Source organism: Salvia splendens, chromosome 3, assembly GCF_004379255.2.
Source record: "Salvia splendens isolate huo1 chromosome 3, SspV2, whole genome shotgun sequence".
Classification (NCBI taxonomy): domain Eukaryota; kingdom Viridiplantae; phylum Streptophyta; class Magnoliopsida; order Lamiales; family Lamiaceae; genus Salvia; species Salvia splendens.
The window spans coordinates 10,931,756-10,948,426 of NC_056034.1; the positions used below are offsets into that span (position 1 = coordinate 10,931,756).

Here is a 16,671-nt window from a genome sequence, read left to right on the forward strand (position 1 = left end):
TTGCAGGGCGGGTATTGGGACAACAAATTTAGCTAAAATCGGGTATGGGTACCCGACTTGTCGGGTGCAAGTACCCACGGGTAACCCGTTTCGCCACCCCTACTTTCAACATAGTTTGAAAAACAAATATGCGAACATCAACTTTAAATAGGTATAATTATACTATGACTTCCTTTGAATAGACTGAATTGTCCAAAGAAAACTGAATATAAGATACCATTATACTGATATGTACATGATGCGAAGCTTATTTCCTATTCTTTACCCCGGATTTCATGTTAATTATAACTCACCAAGTCGTGCTTTGAGTGTAGTTTCGGGTGTTAGAAGCTGGAAGTTCGTCGGAAATGCATAGCTGAGATTCCAGAGAGTTCGCCCGGTCGGGCGTTTTGATGTCGCTAAACGCCCGGTCGGGCGTTTCCATATTGTGCATGCGGAGTCCAGAAAGTTCGCCCGGTCGGGCGTTCTGATTTCAACTAAACGCCCGGTCGGGCGTTTCCCGCGAGGCCATGCAGTAGCCTTTCGCCCGGTCGGGCAATTACCTCCTTTGAATTCGCCCGGTCGGGCGTTTTAGTCGCGTAACTGCGATTTTGCAGTTGACCCAGCGGTTGAAGGATTAAAAAGGCTGGGAAAACGAATTGGAGGGGGGGAACGAGACAGAGAAAAAGACAGAGAGAGAGAAAGGAGGAGAGGAAGAAGAGAAGGAAGGCATTCCGGCCATTATTCCGACCATCCATTCCCGAATCCCGACTCCACTCGACGAGAGCATCACACCTATGGTTTTATTTCTACATTCTACCATGTGTATAGGCTAGGCTCTCTTTGTTGCTCCGAGTTGTAATCTAGGCTTGTGTATTTGTTTTAACACCTTGAATCGTATGTTTGATACCAACAATGTGTTTGATAATTAAAATGCTACGTTTTTGGCTAATGATGTAGTGTTGTTAAATCTTAACTATTGTCTCTTTAACATAGCTTAGGATTGATCGTTTGTTGGTATACTTTCGATTTAGAACTGTTCAGGGGATAAATTGATAGTGGATTAGGTAAGTGATTATAGTAGACGACATTTATTCCCGCGCATCCGCAGGAATTAAAAGTCGTTGAAAGTTGGTTCATGGAACAAGTGTTCAGCTGACTGTGAACTATACGTCGTAGACATGTTCAGTGCACGCGATTAGGTTGATAATTATAATCCCGTCGTATATTTCATTGTAAATGGTGTAAAACAACGCAAGCTTAGTGAGCAACTTGGAGTGACCTGTCTTTCTCGTGTCAAAAATCTCATTTCAGTAGCTTAAGTTAGTTAACCATCTCAAAATCAAAACAAAATCTTTTTATACTTTGTGTAGTCATATTAAGTGTAAGCAATCTCGCCTCCCTGTAGATCGACACTTGAAATACTACTACGATACTGTATTCTTGCAGTAGTGTAGTATTATTAGAGTTAAAATAATTGAACTTGATAATCTTTATACATTGATTAAGAACTCTAAAATATCACATCAAGTTTTGGCGCCGTTGCCGGGGAGGCAATAGCTTGTTTATGCTTAATTGTTTTAGTTTTTATTTTATTTTGTTTGATTTTTCTTTTTGAGTTTTATAGGTACTTTGTTCGTGTTCTACGGTGTGATAGCCATCTACCACGTCCGGACTTGAAGACGAAGGAGTGTTTTTTTTTTTTTAGGTAATTTTTAGCTAACTCTTAGTTTAGTTTTTAGGTAGTTTAGTTTTTCACTTAAGCACACACTTTTTATAGTACTTACCCCGAAGTTGTCGAGAGGTCTCGCTTTCGGTAATTAGGAAATATATTGTGCTTGTGCTTGGTGTATTTTCTGTTGTGTAGATTAAAAAAAAAAAAAAAAAAAGAAAGTCGTGAATGCACACGAGATCTCAGGGTACACCGCCTTTCGGATTACTCTGTTATCAAAGAAGGAAAGGGTCAGGAAGTTCAGCCGGGTTTGAAATTCAACAGGATTCGCCGAGTCCAATCAGAGATAACCCATTGTTTGAGAATAGTGACAGTGATTTGGAAGCTGAGTCGATGGCCGACAATAATAACAACAACGCTGTCCCACCACACGTTGTGAGGTTTGGCGACACTCTTAGATCGGGAATTGAGTACCCCGGAGAGTTTGCTTATGCGAACAACAACATCAACATTCCACCTCACTACATTAGTTTGGTGAATGGGGGGAATCTTTTCCATGGACGGGATGATGAAGACCCGATGAGCCACCTCAATGCCTTCTACGAGTTGACGAACTCTCACAGACCCCCGAATGTGGAACACAATCTGATCAAGAGGGTCTTATTCCCATTCTCTCTGAGGGAGAAAGCAAGAGCTTGGTATGACTCTATACCGGGCTACAACATTGAAACATTCCAAGAGTTGAAGACGTTGTTCCTCTTAGAATATAATTCCCCGATGAAGATCGAGAAATTGAGAGAAGAGATCACTTCTTTCCAACAAAAGTATGATGAGTCCTTTGCAGAAGCTTGGAAGAGATTCACAGACTTGATAAGGAAATGCCCGAGCCATGGTCTAGCTCCGGGGCATGACCTTTTGAAATTCTACAAGGGACTCAACAATGAAGGCACGGGACTAGTTACTGCAGGCTCTAATGGAAACCTGGATGACTTAACGCATGAGGAGGTGAGAGCCTTATTCCAAAGGTTGGCTAACAATCAACGGAACTGGCACAACCCAAGGAGAGCAGCGGAGAAAGGAGGAGACACATTCGGTGCTACAAAGGATGCAGAGAGAGTATCTGCAATTGAAGCTCAATTGGCAGATATAAGCACCCAGATGTCGTCGATGACAAAGGCAGTGAAATCGCTGCAACTGACTCCTCAACCCCAAGCAGTGGCAGTGATGAGATGTGGATTGTGTCAAGGAGGGCATCATACTGATCAATGCTCTAGTCTTCAAGGACCACCAATCGAGGATGTGAACTACATTGGCAACAATGGCCAAGGGTTTAACCAAGGCATCCAATACAGCAATCAGCAGAATTGGAGGCCTCAGCAATCGAACTGGAATCAAAGTGGTCCTAGCAACAACTCGGGGAACCAGTGGAGGACAAACACTCAACCCCCGGGTTATGAGAAGAAGCCATCGGTAGAAGATCAATTGGGACAGATACTCTCCTTCATGACCAAGAGTCAAAAGGAGAATGAGAGCTTCAAAGAAAGGACGGTAGAGAAGTTTGGTCAGATGGAGGCTACATTGAGGAATCTCGAGACTCAAATTGGGCAGATTGCTACAGCATCTCACACAAGAATTCCTAATGCTATCCCGAGTGATACGGTGCCCAATCCTAAAGGTTTTGAACAGTGCAAGGCAGTTAAGTTAAGAAGTGGAAAGGATCTTGAGTCTCCAATCATGCTAGATGCACAAAATGGCTCGAACATCTTGCACGCAGGGGCGGACAAGTTGTTTGGCTCACAAACCTCGCACGCAGGGGCGGACGAGGGGATTGAGTGGGCTACTACCGAAGCTAGGGAATGTCAACAAGAAAAAGAAGTGTCAACCATGAGTGATATCCACAAGAAGAATCCACTAAGTCCGGCAATGGACCCGAAGTGTCCATTTAATTTTCCAGATTTTATCCCGCCACCACCTTTCCCAGTCGAGAATAAGAAGAAGGGTAGGAAAATAATTCAAGAGAAAGGACTCGATTGGATGATGAACATTATCAGGAAAGTTAATGTAGATGTGTCCCTGGTGGATTTGTTCCTACACTTTCCTAAATTCTCCAAGTTTTTTAAGGATCTTATTGTGAAAAAGGAGAAGATACAAGACGATGGTGTGGTGATATTGAGCGCATTTGGCTCACAATTTGTGAAGGGAAAGATGCCGGCAAAGAGAAGAGACCCTGGAAGCTGTGTGATCCCATGTGAGATGGGAGATAAGGAGTTCCCAAAGTGCCTACTTGATCAAGGCTCGGGAATATCATTGATGGCTCTGAAAACCGCACGGTCAATCGGTCTAGAAGCGAGGATTGAACCAATCGACATTGACCTACAATTGGCGGATCATTCAATTGTGAAACCAAAAGGTATCATCGAGGATGTCTTGGTGAAGGTTGATAGATTTGTACTCCCGGTTGACTTCATTGTCCTAGAGATGGAAGAGGACAAGGATATGCCTATCCTATTTGGTAGGCCATTTTTAGCAACCGGTGATGTTGTGATAAAGACCAAGACAAATAAGGTCATGTTTCGAGTAGATGGAGAGAATGTGGTGATCAAGCAAGAGAAGGCGGGGAAGCGCCTATTGGAGCCTGGATAGAGGTAGACAAGGATGAAGAAGGTCGAGCCAACGACTATAAACAAAGGCGCTGATTGGGAGGCAACCCAAGTTTTTTTGTTTTTATTTTTGATTTCATATGTTGGAGGTTTTGTTTGCTCAATTCTTTCCTCCAACATTTATTTTGAATTGAGTGTTTCTTTTTGTAGTTTTTGTTTTTTTTGTAGGAGCAACTGGGAGTTAGGATTGGAGCTTAGGAGGAAGCACACCTGCAAAGGATTTTTACACCCACCCTCCCACCCGAATGCACTATGGACGTCATGCCAAGTTTGGGGGAGTTTCCTTTCCCTTTACTTTATTTGTCTTCTTTGCATGCATTGAGGACAATGATGCATTCAAGTTTGGGGGGGTTATGAATGATTTGTGATGTATGTTTTTTGGGTGTTTTGCGTGATAAAGATGTTTTGAATCTATGTAGTTGACGGGTGCATGCTTTATCTTCGGCTTTCTGGTTAGGAAATCTTACTTGATCTTACTTGATCTTTGAAGCTTAGGATGAATGGAATGGGTGCATGAATTTATTTGAAAGAGCATGTTGTGATTACATCCGATTTCTTAAGTTGAGGAGAGTATGAAAATCGCATGACTTGTGGAAATTATTTTGGATTGATTTGCTTTATCGAGTGAAGTGCTTGCGTTCGTTTGTGTTAACGATTTGGGAGGACAAGGCACTAGGATAAACTCCATGGCCAAATGATCACATGCCTAGTCCATCAAATGATCCCCTAGAAGCCACCTTGAGCTTAATTTCTTATTCTTTGTGTAAACACTTAGCCAAACACTTAGCCACTGAAATAAGCCTAATTTTAGCCTCATCGATAGACCTTGCTACTATTTGGGTGCTAAATACAAGTTGAGCTTTGTGGTTTGAGTTTGAGTGTGGGTGGTGAATTGTAAAGAGTAGACATTTCTAGACTTGATAGAAGGTGAAAAGAATGAAGTTCTAAGAAAAAAAAAAACAAGAAAAAGAAAAAGACGACCTCCAAATTCACAAAAGTCGAGGTCTTTACAAAAAAAAAAAAAAAAAGAAATAAGTTGATGAAATAAAGATAGAGCTTCTATGTTTGTTTGTGTAATCTCGTCTGGAATAGATCTCAAGTTTGGGGGAGTGTGGGTTTGGTTGTAATTTTTCGTTGGTTAATCTTTGGAAGGAAGTTGTAGGAGGGAAGATTTTGGCACTCAAATGTGTAGCCTTTGAGCTCACTATCCATACTTATCCTACCTCGTCCCTAGCCCCATTACAACCTTGAAATAAGACCTTGGACCTTATCGTTGATGCTTGTGGAGGTTGTGTAAAGAACTTGGTAGAGTTAAAGAGGTTCGATTTGAAATCTGTGAGTCTATGTGGTTAGTATTGCTTAATGAGTCAATGATGATGGTTTGAGTTGGTTGATCGCATGCTTGGACTTATTTTGAAGTGCACCTTAACTTGACGTTCTAGGGGGATGAGTGATTGTTCTTGAGAGTGGAAAATCTCGATTGGAAATGTTGGGGGTTTAGATTTTGTCACTCACGTCCCTACATGATTCTTTGTGATGAAAATTTCTCTGCGGGGTAGACTTGCGTTGAGTTTTTGTGCTAAAAAATGTACCTTGCTCGGGGCGAGCAAGAGCTTAAGTTTGGGGGTATTTGATGCGAAGCTTATTTCCTATTCTTTACCCCGGATTTCATGTTAATTATAACTCACCAAGTCGTGCTTTGAGTGTAGTTTCGGGTGTTAGAAGCTGGAAGTTCGTCGGAAATGCATAGCTGAGATTCCAGAGAGTTCGCCCGGTCGGGCGTTTTGATGTCGCTAAACGCCCGGTCGGGCGTTTTCATATTGTGCATGCGGAGTCCAGAAAGTTCGCCCGGTCGGGCGTTCTGATTTCAACTAAACGCCCGGTCGGGCGTTTCCCGCGAGGCCATGCAGTAGCCTTTCGCCCGGTCGGGCGATTACCTCCTTTGAATTCGCCCGGTCGGGCGTTTTAGTCGCGTAACTGCGATTTTGCAGTTGACCCAGCGGTTGAAGGATTAAAAAGGCTGGGAAAACGAATTGGAGGAGGGGAACGAGACAGAGAAAAAGACAGAGGGAGAGAAATGAGGAGAGGAAGAAGAGAAGGAAGGCATTCCGGCCATTATTCCGACCATCCATTCCCGAATCCCGACTCCACTCGACGAGAGCATCACACCTATGGTTTTATTTCTACATTCTACCATGTGTATAGGCTAGGCTCTCTTTGTTGCTCCGAGTTGTAATCTAGGCTTGTGTATTTGTTTTAACACCTTGAATCGTATGTTTGATACCAACAATGTGTTTGATAATTAAAATGCTACATTTTTGGCTAATGATGTAGTGTTGTTAAATCTTAACTATTGTCTCTTTAACATAGCTTAGGATTGATCGTTTGTTGGTATACTTTCGATTTAGAACTGTTCAGGGGATAAATTGATAGTGGATTAGGTAAGTGATTATAGTAGACGACATTTATTCCCGCGCACCCGCAGGAATTAAAAGTCGTTGAAAGTTGGTTCATGGAACAAGTGTTCAGCTGACTGTGAACTATACGTCGTAGACATGTTCAGTGCACGCGATTAGGTTGATAATTATAATCCCGTCGTATATTTCGTTGTAAATGGTGTAAAACAACGCAAGCTTAGTGAGCAACTTGGAGTGACCTGTCTTTCTCGTGTCAAAAATCTCATTTCAGTAGCTTAAGTTAGTTAACCATCTCAAAATCAAAACAAAATCTTTTTATACTTTGTGTAGTCATATTAAGTGTAAGCAATCTCGCCTCCCTGTGGATCGACACTTGAAATACTACTACGATACTGTATTCTTGCAGTAGTGTAGTATTATTAGAGTTAAAATAATTGAACTTGATAATCTTTATACATTGATTAAGAACTCTAAAATATCACATCAGTACATATATGTATATGCATGTTGACACTTTATTGAATCAAAGTCTCAGCTATGTCAGATGATCAAGACTTAGTACAATATAGTCCTATTGATATTTTGGACTGTCTATAAACCTTGCAATGTCTATAAATATTGCAAGATTTCTTCATCATGTTAGATAAACCAGCAGCTGGGCTTCGCTAGCGATGGCCAAAGCTCCCAAGTTCGAAGTGTTGGTTGTAATGCATGAAACTCTGCTACCTGAAAGAAGAATACATATACAGACCTCAATCAGATGCTCCTCCACAAGATTTTGATGGACTGGGAATTCTGGGGAGGGAGAAACAGTGATCAAGGATTTTTTACTATAAAACTGGAAGGGATTGCAGGAATGAATATGAGGATGATCAAAGATGAGAAAATATTAGTCAATTGACAAAAACTCAAATAGCATAACTTGCAAAATCATCAAGTAAAACATCTTTTTTAATTTTGTCTAAATCAACAAACTAAACATCTTCACGTTGACCAAAAGCCTTTCTGCTGGAATGCCAGATAGACTGAAAGTTACCTTTGAAGGTTTGTAGGTTTCCTAGCTTCTTCCCTGTGGATAATTCCAACATGTAAACTTGACCATCGCGTGTCGCGATAATTCCATGACCAGCAGATGTGGCAGCAGCAGCAGTAGTTCTGCAGGGAGAATTTCTATCAATTAGGAGAAGACATCGTTGATTTGGATGGGAAGCAATGAACTTCCTAGATTGACTGATTTTTCATATTTAAAGTTCAGAGAATAAATATACCCTTCATCCAATACGCTTCCAGTGATCACCATATTATTGACCAACAAAGCAAGCCTCCAACATCTGTCTGCATTTTCTTTTCCTTGCTCACATGAATGATAAGATTCATCATCAAGGTCAGAGGCGGTTGAAATCAGAAGCCAAGCAGCAACATCTTTATCCTCTGCTGAAAAGAGATGATTATCACTTCTTCCGGAAGACCACATTTTTGTGGCATCCATGATTTCAGCTACCAATGCCTCCATCGTATACTCTCCTTTTCTTTGCCATCTGAAGATTCTGACAGGGATAAACTCCATAACTGACATGTTTGCACAAGAGAACCTTGACACAAGGATGTGCTTGTCGATGTCCCTGTGCATGATGCAGAAACTGTTCTTTTACCAGAATATTGGTGAAAAGCAAAAGAGACCAATCTGTCCATGTTTAATCAGAATATTTCCGAGGAAAAAATTTTTCCATGCTGCAAAGCCCCATAACTGAAATAGAGTACTTAAGAATCTCAGTGTTCGAGCAGAGCTCAATTCTTAGTTATCACCGAAGAAAATATACATACTGAGCAATGGACATAATTTATGCAAGGCTTTCAAGTGAGTAAGCATAAAATCAAACCAGGTATTGGATTGCAAAACCAACTACAACAGATAGATGGCACATAGTTGAAATAACTGACAGTATGATATATTTCTAAAATGGAAAAGGAAACAGACCATATGCCAAATGTCCCGAATCCATTGTGGCCAATGATCAAAGCAGCAGACTTTGGAACTTTTTTCATCTCCACTATACAAGGAAACATGCAGTCAAATGTAGGCAAATTCCAATCTTCTTTCTGTCCACTACATATTAGGAAGCACGAGAGTTACAAGGAAATACAGATTATCCAGAGATGAAAAATAAACATCAAAATCATTGAGACATAATTAAGCATTTTATCAGAGTCAATGCATTCAACCAAAGTCATGAGAACCATGCCATAAAAATTATCAACTGTCAACACTGCTCAGTTTCCATAGCTTGAGCTTGATGTGATTTTTACAGAAAGGAAATGCATTGAATCACCTCCATGCGAAGTTCATGTCCCACAGCTTTAGCTTCCCATCCTCCTCGGCTGCCAGAAGGAAATTAGGTTCACAAACTAATAAACTACAAACACCTTGAGCTGTTTTCAGTCTTGTTACCAGTGAGGCATATCCACTGTTTAATTTCACAATTTTAACTGCATTCTTCTCAAAGCCATCTGAAGTACAAGCAGAGCACAAACACTCCAATTTACCCTCCCTATAAGCAAAAGCACAAAGTTAGTTTAAGAATAATGTAGGTATGTGTGTACAGAATGGGCCATATGTGGAACCATATTACCTGCAGTGAGGGATTTTAATGCTGTTTAGTAAAACAAGCGATTCACCATCTGGAGTAAATTGCAATAAAGATCTCTCAGAGGCAATCTGTAAAACAAGTCATAAATTAAATATTCTGAAATGAGCAAGTCAAAGTAATAACATCAGGAAAAGAAAGGAACAAGGAAAAATGATATCATCATTCATCTTACATCTCTGCCAGTTGTATCTTTGGAAATTTGTGAGGATATTGGCACATGACCAACTAATGAAGGACACCCCATATTTTCTCCTCTCTTTGAGGTTTTGTAAACCAAGAGGATATCATCCTTGTGCTCTGAGTATCCACATTTAACACATGTGAAAATCTCATTCTCTTTGACAATCAACTGCACCATTGAAATCGGCATGGGGTGAATGTAGCATGCAAAAAGCCCAAGATCACCCTGTGACTTCAGTTTGTGTTGGATGTTTGACCTTGAATCATCACTCATTTTGACGTTTCCAGTCAGAGTGGAGGAACTTGTAGTTGGTAATTGTAGATTTGAGGGTGCATTCTCACAATCTGTAGTTGGTATCATGTTATCAATGGATGAGTTGTCAAATCTGGCTTGCTTTGAGTTGGCAGTAACTTCACGAGAGACAGCATCTGCTACAGCCTTTGATGTAAGATCAGCCTTCCCAGTATCTGCATATGCATTCCATATCACTTTATCAATGACTGTATTAGTTAAACAGGACCTTTTTTACATCTCTTGACATGAGTTACACTGTTTCAGAATCCTAAGTTATATAGGTACAAAGCTCTAAGTTTCAAACTCAGGGAATTTGAGCCCAAAATTTAGGTTCATCAGTGAAAATTAGAATTAAACAGGACTACTGTGGATGAGAGAACCCAGCATACTTAACAGTAAACTAAGACTACTGTGGATGAGAGCAGCTGAAGCTTCAAGCAATGAAATTCAGAGATTAATTCTTTAGGTTTTTGGTTAATATAAATTCAACTGTTCTATATGCTGACCTTGAGTACAATGCTATATATAATCGATAATACTTCAGAAACTGTTTTATGATCTCACTAATTGAAAATGAGTCTCAAGCACAATATGCAAACCAAATGCCCTTATCTAGTCCATATTCCAAACAGAAATTTTGCCAACACCAATAGAAAATTTTGATTCGAAACCATTACCAATTTTAGGCCTCTTAAAAAGGTAACAATGAAAAGATATACCAGGGTTGCTAATTCCACTATGACAAGGGAGGCCACACATTTCACCATTGATTGGCATCTGTGCGGGAGAGTATAGATCATGTGAAAATTGCCTAGATTGGACAGCATCAGCTTGAAGAAGCAACTCCTGAGTACTATAATTATCAAAACTATCAGGCACCACAGGGTCTAAGTTGACAGAGTGCACAGCTGAATCACGAACAGCACAGGGGATACATGCCTTTTCATTCTTCCTCTGCATAGCTGAATGCTCAACTAGCCCTTTCACTGGCAAGTTTGTAAAATAAAATTATAAATATCAGGACTGATTATATTGGGTTTATAACAAACCTGAGGAATCCACAAAGAAAGCAGCAAAGCAAGTGCCTCGGTTAAAAATAAACAATTGTCTGATTCGTTAAGTGAGAGCATAACACCTTACCAGTAGTTGAATCATTCATGGTAGGGCTGGGCATGTCATTGTTTTCATGAGATCTTTGAGTATTCAAAGATTTTTTACTTTTCTTTTTCTTTCTAGAGAATGTTTTAAGTAAAGGAACTGCTCTAGGAAGTAGAATTTCCATCATGGACTTGGCTATTTCATCACCAACTGATTCAGCATCACACTCATCACACTTTTCTGAGTTTGTGTTATAAGAAGCATTGACTATTTCATCTTCCAGAAGTGAGTCAGTCACTAGAACCTCAGGATTCTCAGCAACATTGATAATTGCATCTTCCTCAGTTGAGGGCTCAAACACATCTTTGTTTTGGGAGGAAACAGAAGAGCTATCTGCTAAAGAAACAAGTATGCCATTACTAAAAAGTTAGGGGAAAATAGGAAACTAAAGCACTTTTAGCCAGTGAGTGCTTGTAAGATAGCTTAACTGCAACCAAACAAATTAGAGCTACAATACCTCCAGATTCCAAAGTGTCAGCTACGCAAAGATCAGCACTGGCAACCGGTATGTCATGCTGCACATTAGTTGCTCCATCTCTATCTTCTGGTATTATGTTATTTTGGACCCCAGTACATGAGGCACCACCACTCTATCATGAATATACAAAGATAATTAGATTTATGATCTAGCTACACATAAATTTTCCCCTCAATCATGGATGAAAAAGTATTACAGAAAATATATTAACTTTAACATCATAAATAAACTTACAGATTCTTGTTGTTTATGCAGGTTATCAATATTGGTTTCTATATGGTTCACAGAACTAGTTAGTTTTTTTCCTTCAGAAAGGAACTCCCCTATATTTGGATGATCAAATTTGTCGAGAGTATTCAACTTTACACCTCCGTCAGCAATAGGTATACATTTTTGTGGCCTTAACGACCCTGGAGTATAACAAACCCCAGGGACCTCGTTTGCAGCAGCAAAAGTTGAAAGATCAGCGCTTCTATTATTTGATTGATCTATCTGCTTGGAGGTTGAATAGCTACCATTCTTAGTGTGTTCTTCCTTCTGAAGTAGTTCTAAAGGAGTCCCATTAAGTCTTCGTCGACCATTTCTGCTTCTCTTCCCTTTAGCCTGTGAAATGACCAAACATGACAGCGAATCAGGTCCAGGATCAGGAGCTGATGGTTCACCTTGCAGCTGATAATTAGCCTCGTGAGATCCAGCTGAAAAGTTTGATATGATCAAACTCTGTTCAGCAGGCCCACCAACATTAGTGGCCAATTCCCTCAGTAACCTCAGAACAAATGTGTTTTTGAATCCAAAAAACTGCATGTTGCATAAAACAGAGGAAAGTCATATTGAGTTGGCTATCCACCCAAGAAGAAGGGAGTACTTAAAAGCAAAGGTAAAGTAGTTAAGTAGATGTACCTCTACTGCATCTATCTTACACGAAAATCTCCTTGCATGCAACGCCTTTGAAGAACCCTTCTTCTGAAAACGTTCCCATGCAATCTCTGGCGTGTCTCCAGAACACAACTTGCCGTCAGTAGAACTGATCTGTATGATGAAATCCAATCTTATTAGACTATCACATGGTCATATACATGATGTAAAACTGCACCAGATTTCTATGCCTACTAACCTTAAACAATGGGCCTTTAAGACCCTCAATAATTTCCATTGAGTAGGTGATCCCATTTTGAGTCCTCACCGATTTGTAACCAACAGGATAAGGGTAGCGGTCTTTACCCTGAAAAATGAGACGAACTATCAAATACAAATGTCAGAGATTTGCAACACCGAACACTAAGCATAAGTGTAGACAGCTGCAACACTCCTCATCTAAATAACTAGGTTAACACAAGCTCCTTAAAAATTGTGGTGCTCACAAGTCACAAGTAAAGAACAACTACTGTGTTACTAGAACTCAATGCATAAAGGAAAATAACATAAAAGACGGTCATCATAGAGTTGCCAAATGAATTGCGTCTCTTGCTGCACCACATATCATATGTAAACCACATGCATTTCGGTACAATCAATTAAACACTCAAACAACATTACAAATAAAACATACTCCATAGTACTCTTCATTTCTGAAAGCAAATCTAGTCTAAACCAAAACAATTTGATCTAATATGGATGAAATTGAATTAGTGAATCTATAAAAAATGGAATTCCAACACATAGTCGGGTGAAAACAGAAGTGGAGAGCGAAAATAAATCACATGCGTTTCTACTGAAATTGAAGCTAAATGCCTTGTAATTAGTAAATCGGAATCAAGAGAACGGCAGAAAATCAAAGATATAATTAGTACTAGAAAGATAAAATCAAACCCTAGATGAACTCCAATACTTCTTATCCCAGGCACCATTGTAAAGCTTTCCGATTGATATTATTTCAATGTCGTCAGATTTATCATCCTTCCTTGTTTTCCCCATTAACACGAACAAAATCGTCGATCTAAGTGTCTGTGTGTAGAGAATTTGAGCTAGATAGTGTCTCTGTGTGTGTGGTGCGTGTGAGAGAGAGAGAAGGCGGGAATGAATCGTTCCACCACGGCTGGTAAATTGGTACTCGCGCCATATTTCAAACTCAATAAACTTGTTTTAATTTGCTTTTTCAAACCTATATTTTTTTTTCTATTCCATAAATTTCGTTTACAAAAATATAAAGTTGATTTCAGAAGCATCATTCACCACCAAAAAATTTGAACATTAATCAGGAAAAAAGAGTTAATATGAGAAATTTATTCTTTTGTTAAATAACAAAAATATTTGAAAAAATGTATGAAAAAAATACATGCGCCGTTGCCGGGGATTGAACCCGGGTCACATTTAACAAAAATATTTGAAAAAATGTATGAAAAATATTGAAGCGCCGTTGCCGGGGATCGAACCCGGGTCACCCGCGTGACAGGCGGGAATACTTACCACTATACTACAACGACTTAGTTGCTAGGTTGATCAGAATATTACATTCTATAAAGAGAATGAGCAACATTAGATCAGATAAACCAACATTTTTCCCACCTTCAACAAATTCATCCAATTCCGATCATATCATATTACATCTTCAAAAGAGGGATAATTTTCTAACCATTCCAGTATGTTATAAAGAGTTCAAGTCTTTCGAATATTGTAGGCATGTGTATGCGTGCGCGCAATGACGGATATGAAACCGAACTCGTGGGGTCGCAAGAAGATTGTCGCTAGCGTAAAAAAGGGAGGTGGTTGATGATCATTGCCAGGAATGGATAGCAAACAAAGAAGGGGAGAAAACCTCAATCCCAAAGAAATGGAGTGGAGTTATGATATATATGTGGTCGTGACAACATCAATAGTAGAATTTAATGGAGTTTTCCATGTGTTAGGTTAGGTTTTCGTTATTCATCTTCTCTTTTTACTTGTTTATTGTTAGGATCGTCGACTGCAACATTAGTTTGATATTGTCCGTTTTGGGTCAAGCCCGCACGAATTTGTTTTTGGGTCACTCCCAAAAGGCCTCAAACTAATTGGGGTTGGACATGAATTATATACACATTCCAACTTCCCACCCTCATCCGATGTGGGATGGGTTTGTACCCCAACAAACCTCCCCTCAAACCGAGACCACATCGGGAACGCAGTCGACACGAACATGGGTTGTTCCAGCCCTGGCCCCTGGGGTCATCCTGGGCCCGACTCTAACCCGAGTCCTTCACGGCCCGACCCTAACCGGGGCTCATCCAGGCACAACCCATAGCCACCTAGGCTCTGATACCACTTGTTAGGATCGTCGACTGCAACATTAGTTTGATATTGTCCGCTTTGGGTCAAGCCCGCACGGATTTGTTTTTGGGTCACTCCCAAAAGGCCTCAAACTAATTGGGGTTGAACATGAATTATATACACCTTCCAACTTCCCTCCCTCATCCGATGTGGGATGGGTTTGTACCCCAACATTTATTACATCAACCAATATTTATTTACTTTTGAAACCATCAGTTTGTGTTCATTTAATTTTCTTCTTGATCGATTTGCCTTTAATTGCGTCAAAGGAAGAATAATGCCTAACGTATTTGGTATATATGATATATATCGCCAAAATTACTCGCAATTTGGTGCAATGATGGTTTAACATATTTCATGATTCACAATCATTATCATCAAAATGATTCAAAAAGAGCACTTCGATCACATTTCTTCCAAAAGCTAGCCAAGAAAATGATAGAAAGTTAACTCATGATAAAATGTTGACAAAAGATAAAAGTTGTAAAAAAGTGAAATCCTTATCGAGATATTTTTTTCACAAAAATCATTTCCAATTCCAAATATCCAATCACGATAAAGAAAGCCAGTACTATACACCATTCAAATAAATAAACAAAAAAAATCAACATAGCAAATTCAATATAAAAAAAAGGCGTTGCGTAAATAGCTTTACACTGCCGCTGCGCTGGAAAGTGGAGCTCCGATTCGGATCCGATCCATATCCGTAGTCCCATAAACGGGCAAACCGGTCGAGCAAAAATCCAAGTTGGGCAAATCAAATAGATCCGAACTCGAATCCGAATCTTCGCCATCATCAAATTTCCTTTGATCATCTTCATCATCAGCCGTCCATTTCGTCGTAGGGTTTCTAAAGCTCCCGTTGTTGAATCTCAGCCGCCCGTTCCCAATTTTCCCATTTTTAAGCTGAGAAGCCGCCTTCTGGTGATCGGAAAAGCCCTTCAAATCCGCGTACGACGTTTTCGTCGGTGTATTGGCGTAACACGGCGGCGCTGCACCGCCGGAATCCGCCGATTTCGAATCGCAATAACTCTCCGTAATTCTGAAATGGCTGATGCTGCTCCTTCTCCGATCATGATCGTCTCCGGCGTCATCGACGGCGGCGCTCGTCTTCGATTTCTTCTTCTTCTTCGAATTCGCCTGATTGAAGAGAGAATTCAAGAACGTGGCGAGCCGGCCGCCGGGGGAGCTCGGCTGCCTGCATTTCTTCTTCTCTCTCATCAAATATTGCTTCTGAATCGACTGGAGATTGTGTGCGTTGATCGCCGGCATGTCTAGGCTCATTCGGGAGGCAGCGGAGGAAGAGAAGCTGTGGTAGCATGGGTTCTCATCAATGCCAGCGAAGTAACGGGCCGCGTCGAAAACTACGATCTCGCCGGAGTCCTTCCGCCGGTGGGAGGAATTTTTGGACGTAACTGACATGATTTTTGGTGTTTACAAATAAACCTAATTTTTCCCCTTTTCTTTAGGTGTGAAGGATTTAGCATGTTAGTGATACTATATTTATATGTGTGAGTATGTGTATATTATTAATATATTTATGTTTGAAAATATAGGACATTAGTATTAATTAATGTACGAAACTATGGGAATTATGGTTGTGGAGATATGTGGAAAAAGGTTTACTTCGAAATGATTTTCTAGATAAGGTCCACTTTTTACTTTTATGAGATTATCGTTTTTCCTTTTTCAAGCTTGCTTTTATTTTTAATTTGTTGCTGATTATATTTTTGGTTATATCCGGCCTTATTTTTGTCATACATATTGAAATAAGGTATGTTGTTTTATAACATGTAATTTTCCCATTTTGTTTGCAATGGTAAGTTTTAAAATCATTTTATCATCCATACAAAATTACAAATTATACAATAAAACAAATATTCTTTTTTTTCGAAGAGCTTAATTGTAATTACATTAATTAGTACTTGTATTGAGTTTAGG

General features: G+C 39.9%; 3 protein-coding genes and 2 non-coding genes across 6 annotated transcripts; 1 reads left to right on the forward strand and 4 right to left on the reverse strand.

Moving 5' to 3' along the window:
• Nucleotides 1-1,879: 1,879 nt before the first annotated feature.
• On the forward strand, nucleotides 1,880-4,294 carry LOC121796552. The gene is made up of 2 exons (XM_042195375.1): nucleotides 1,880-2,133; nucleotides 2,275-4,294. The coding sequence occupies exons 1-2, from the start codon at nucleotides 1,880-1,882 to the stop codon at nucleotides 4,292-4,294; spliced, it is 2,274 nt and encodes a 757-aa protein (XP_042051309.1).
• LOC121797544 lies at nucleotides 2,441-2,547 on the reverse strand. Its single transcript, XR_006049906.1, has one exon. It is a non-coding gene; the product is annotated as a small nucleolar RNA R71 (small nucleolar RNA).
• Nucleotides 4,295-7,159: 2,865 nt separating the features above from the next.
• LOC121796196 lies at nucleotides 7,160-13,557 on the reverse strand. 2 transcript variants are annotated; one of them, XM_042194970.1, is made up of 14 exons: nucleotides 13,297-13,557; nucleotides 12,602-12,709; nucleotides 12,388-12,516; nucleotides 11,722-12,285; nucleotides 11,467-11,599; nucleotides 10,992-11,345; nucleotides 10,571-10,837; nucleotides 9,549-10,024; nucleotides 9,359-9,444; nucleotides 9,059-9,277; nucleotides 8,707-8,835; nucleotides 7,997-8,350; nucleotides 7,765-7,883; nucleotides 7,160-7,454 (listed from the first exon to the last, which is right to left on the reverse strand). In XM_042194970.1, the coding sequence occupies exons 1-14, from the start codon at nucleotides 13,399-13,401 to the stop codon at nucleotides 7,363-7,365; spliced, it is 3,135 nt and encodes a 1,044-aa protein (XP_042050904.1). In that variant the 5' UTR covers nucleotides 13,402-13,557; the 3' UTR covers nucleotides 7,160-7,362. The 2 variants fall into 2 exon arrangements, with proteins under 2 accessions (XP_042050904.1, XP_042050905.1); XM_042194971.1 differs by having other exon boundaries at nucleotides 10,992-11,342; nucleotides 13,297-13,556.
• Nucleotides 13,558-13,838: 281 nt separating this feature from the next.
• TRNAD-GUC lies at nucleotides 13,839-13,910 on the reverse strand. Its single transcript has one exon. It is a non-coding gene; the product is annotated as a tRNA-Asp (tRNA).
• Nucleotides 13,911-15,381: 1,471 nt separating this feature from the next.
• On the reverse strand, nucleotides 15,382-16,152 carry LOC121796553 (protein BIG GRAIN 1-like E). The gene has a single exon (XM_042195376.1). The coding sequence runs from the start codon at nucleotides 16,150-16,152 to the stop codon at nucleotides 15,382-15,384; it is 771 nt and encodes a 256-aa protein (XP_042051310.1).
• Between the last annotated feature and the right edge of the window lie 519 nt (nucleotides 16,153-16,671).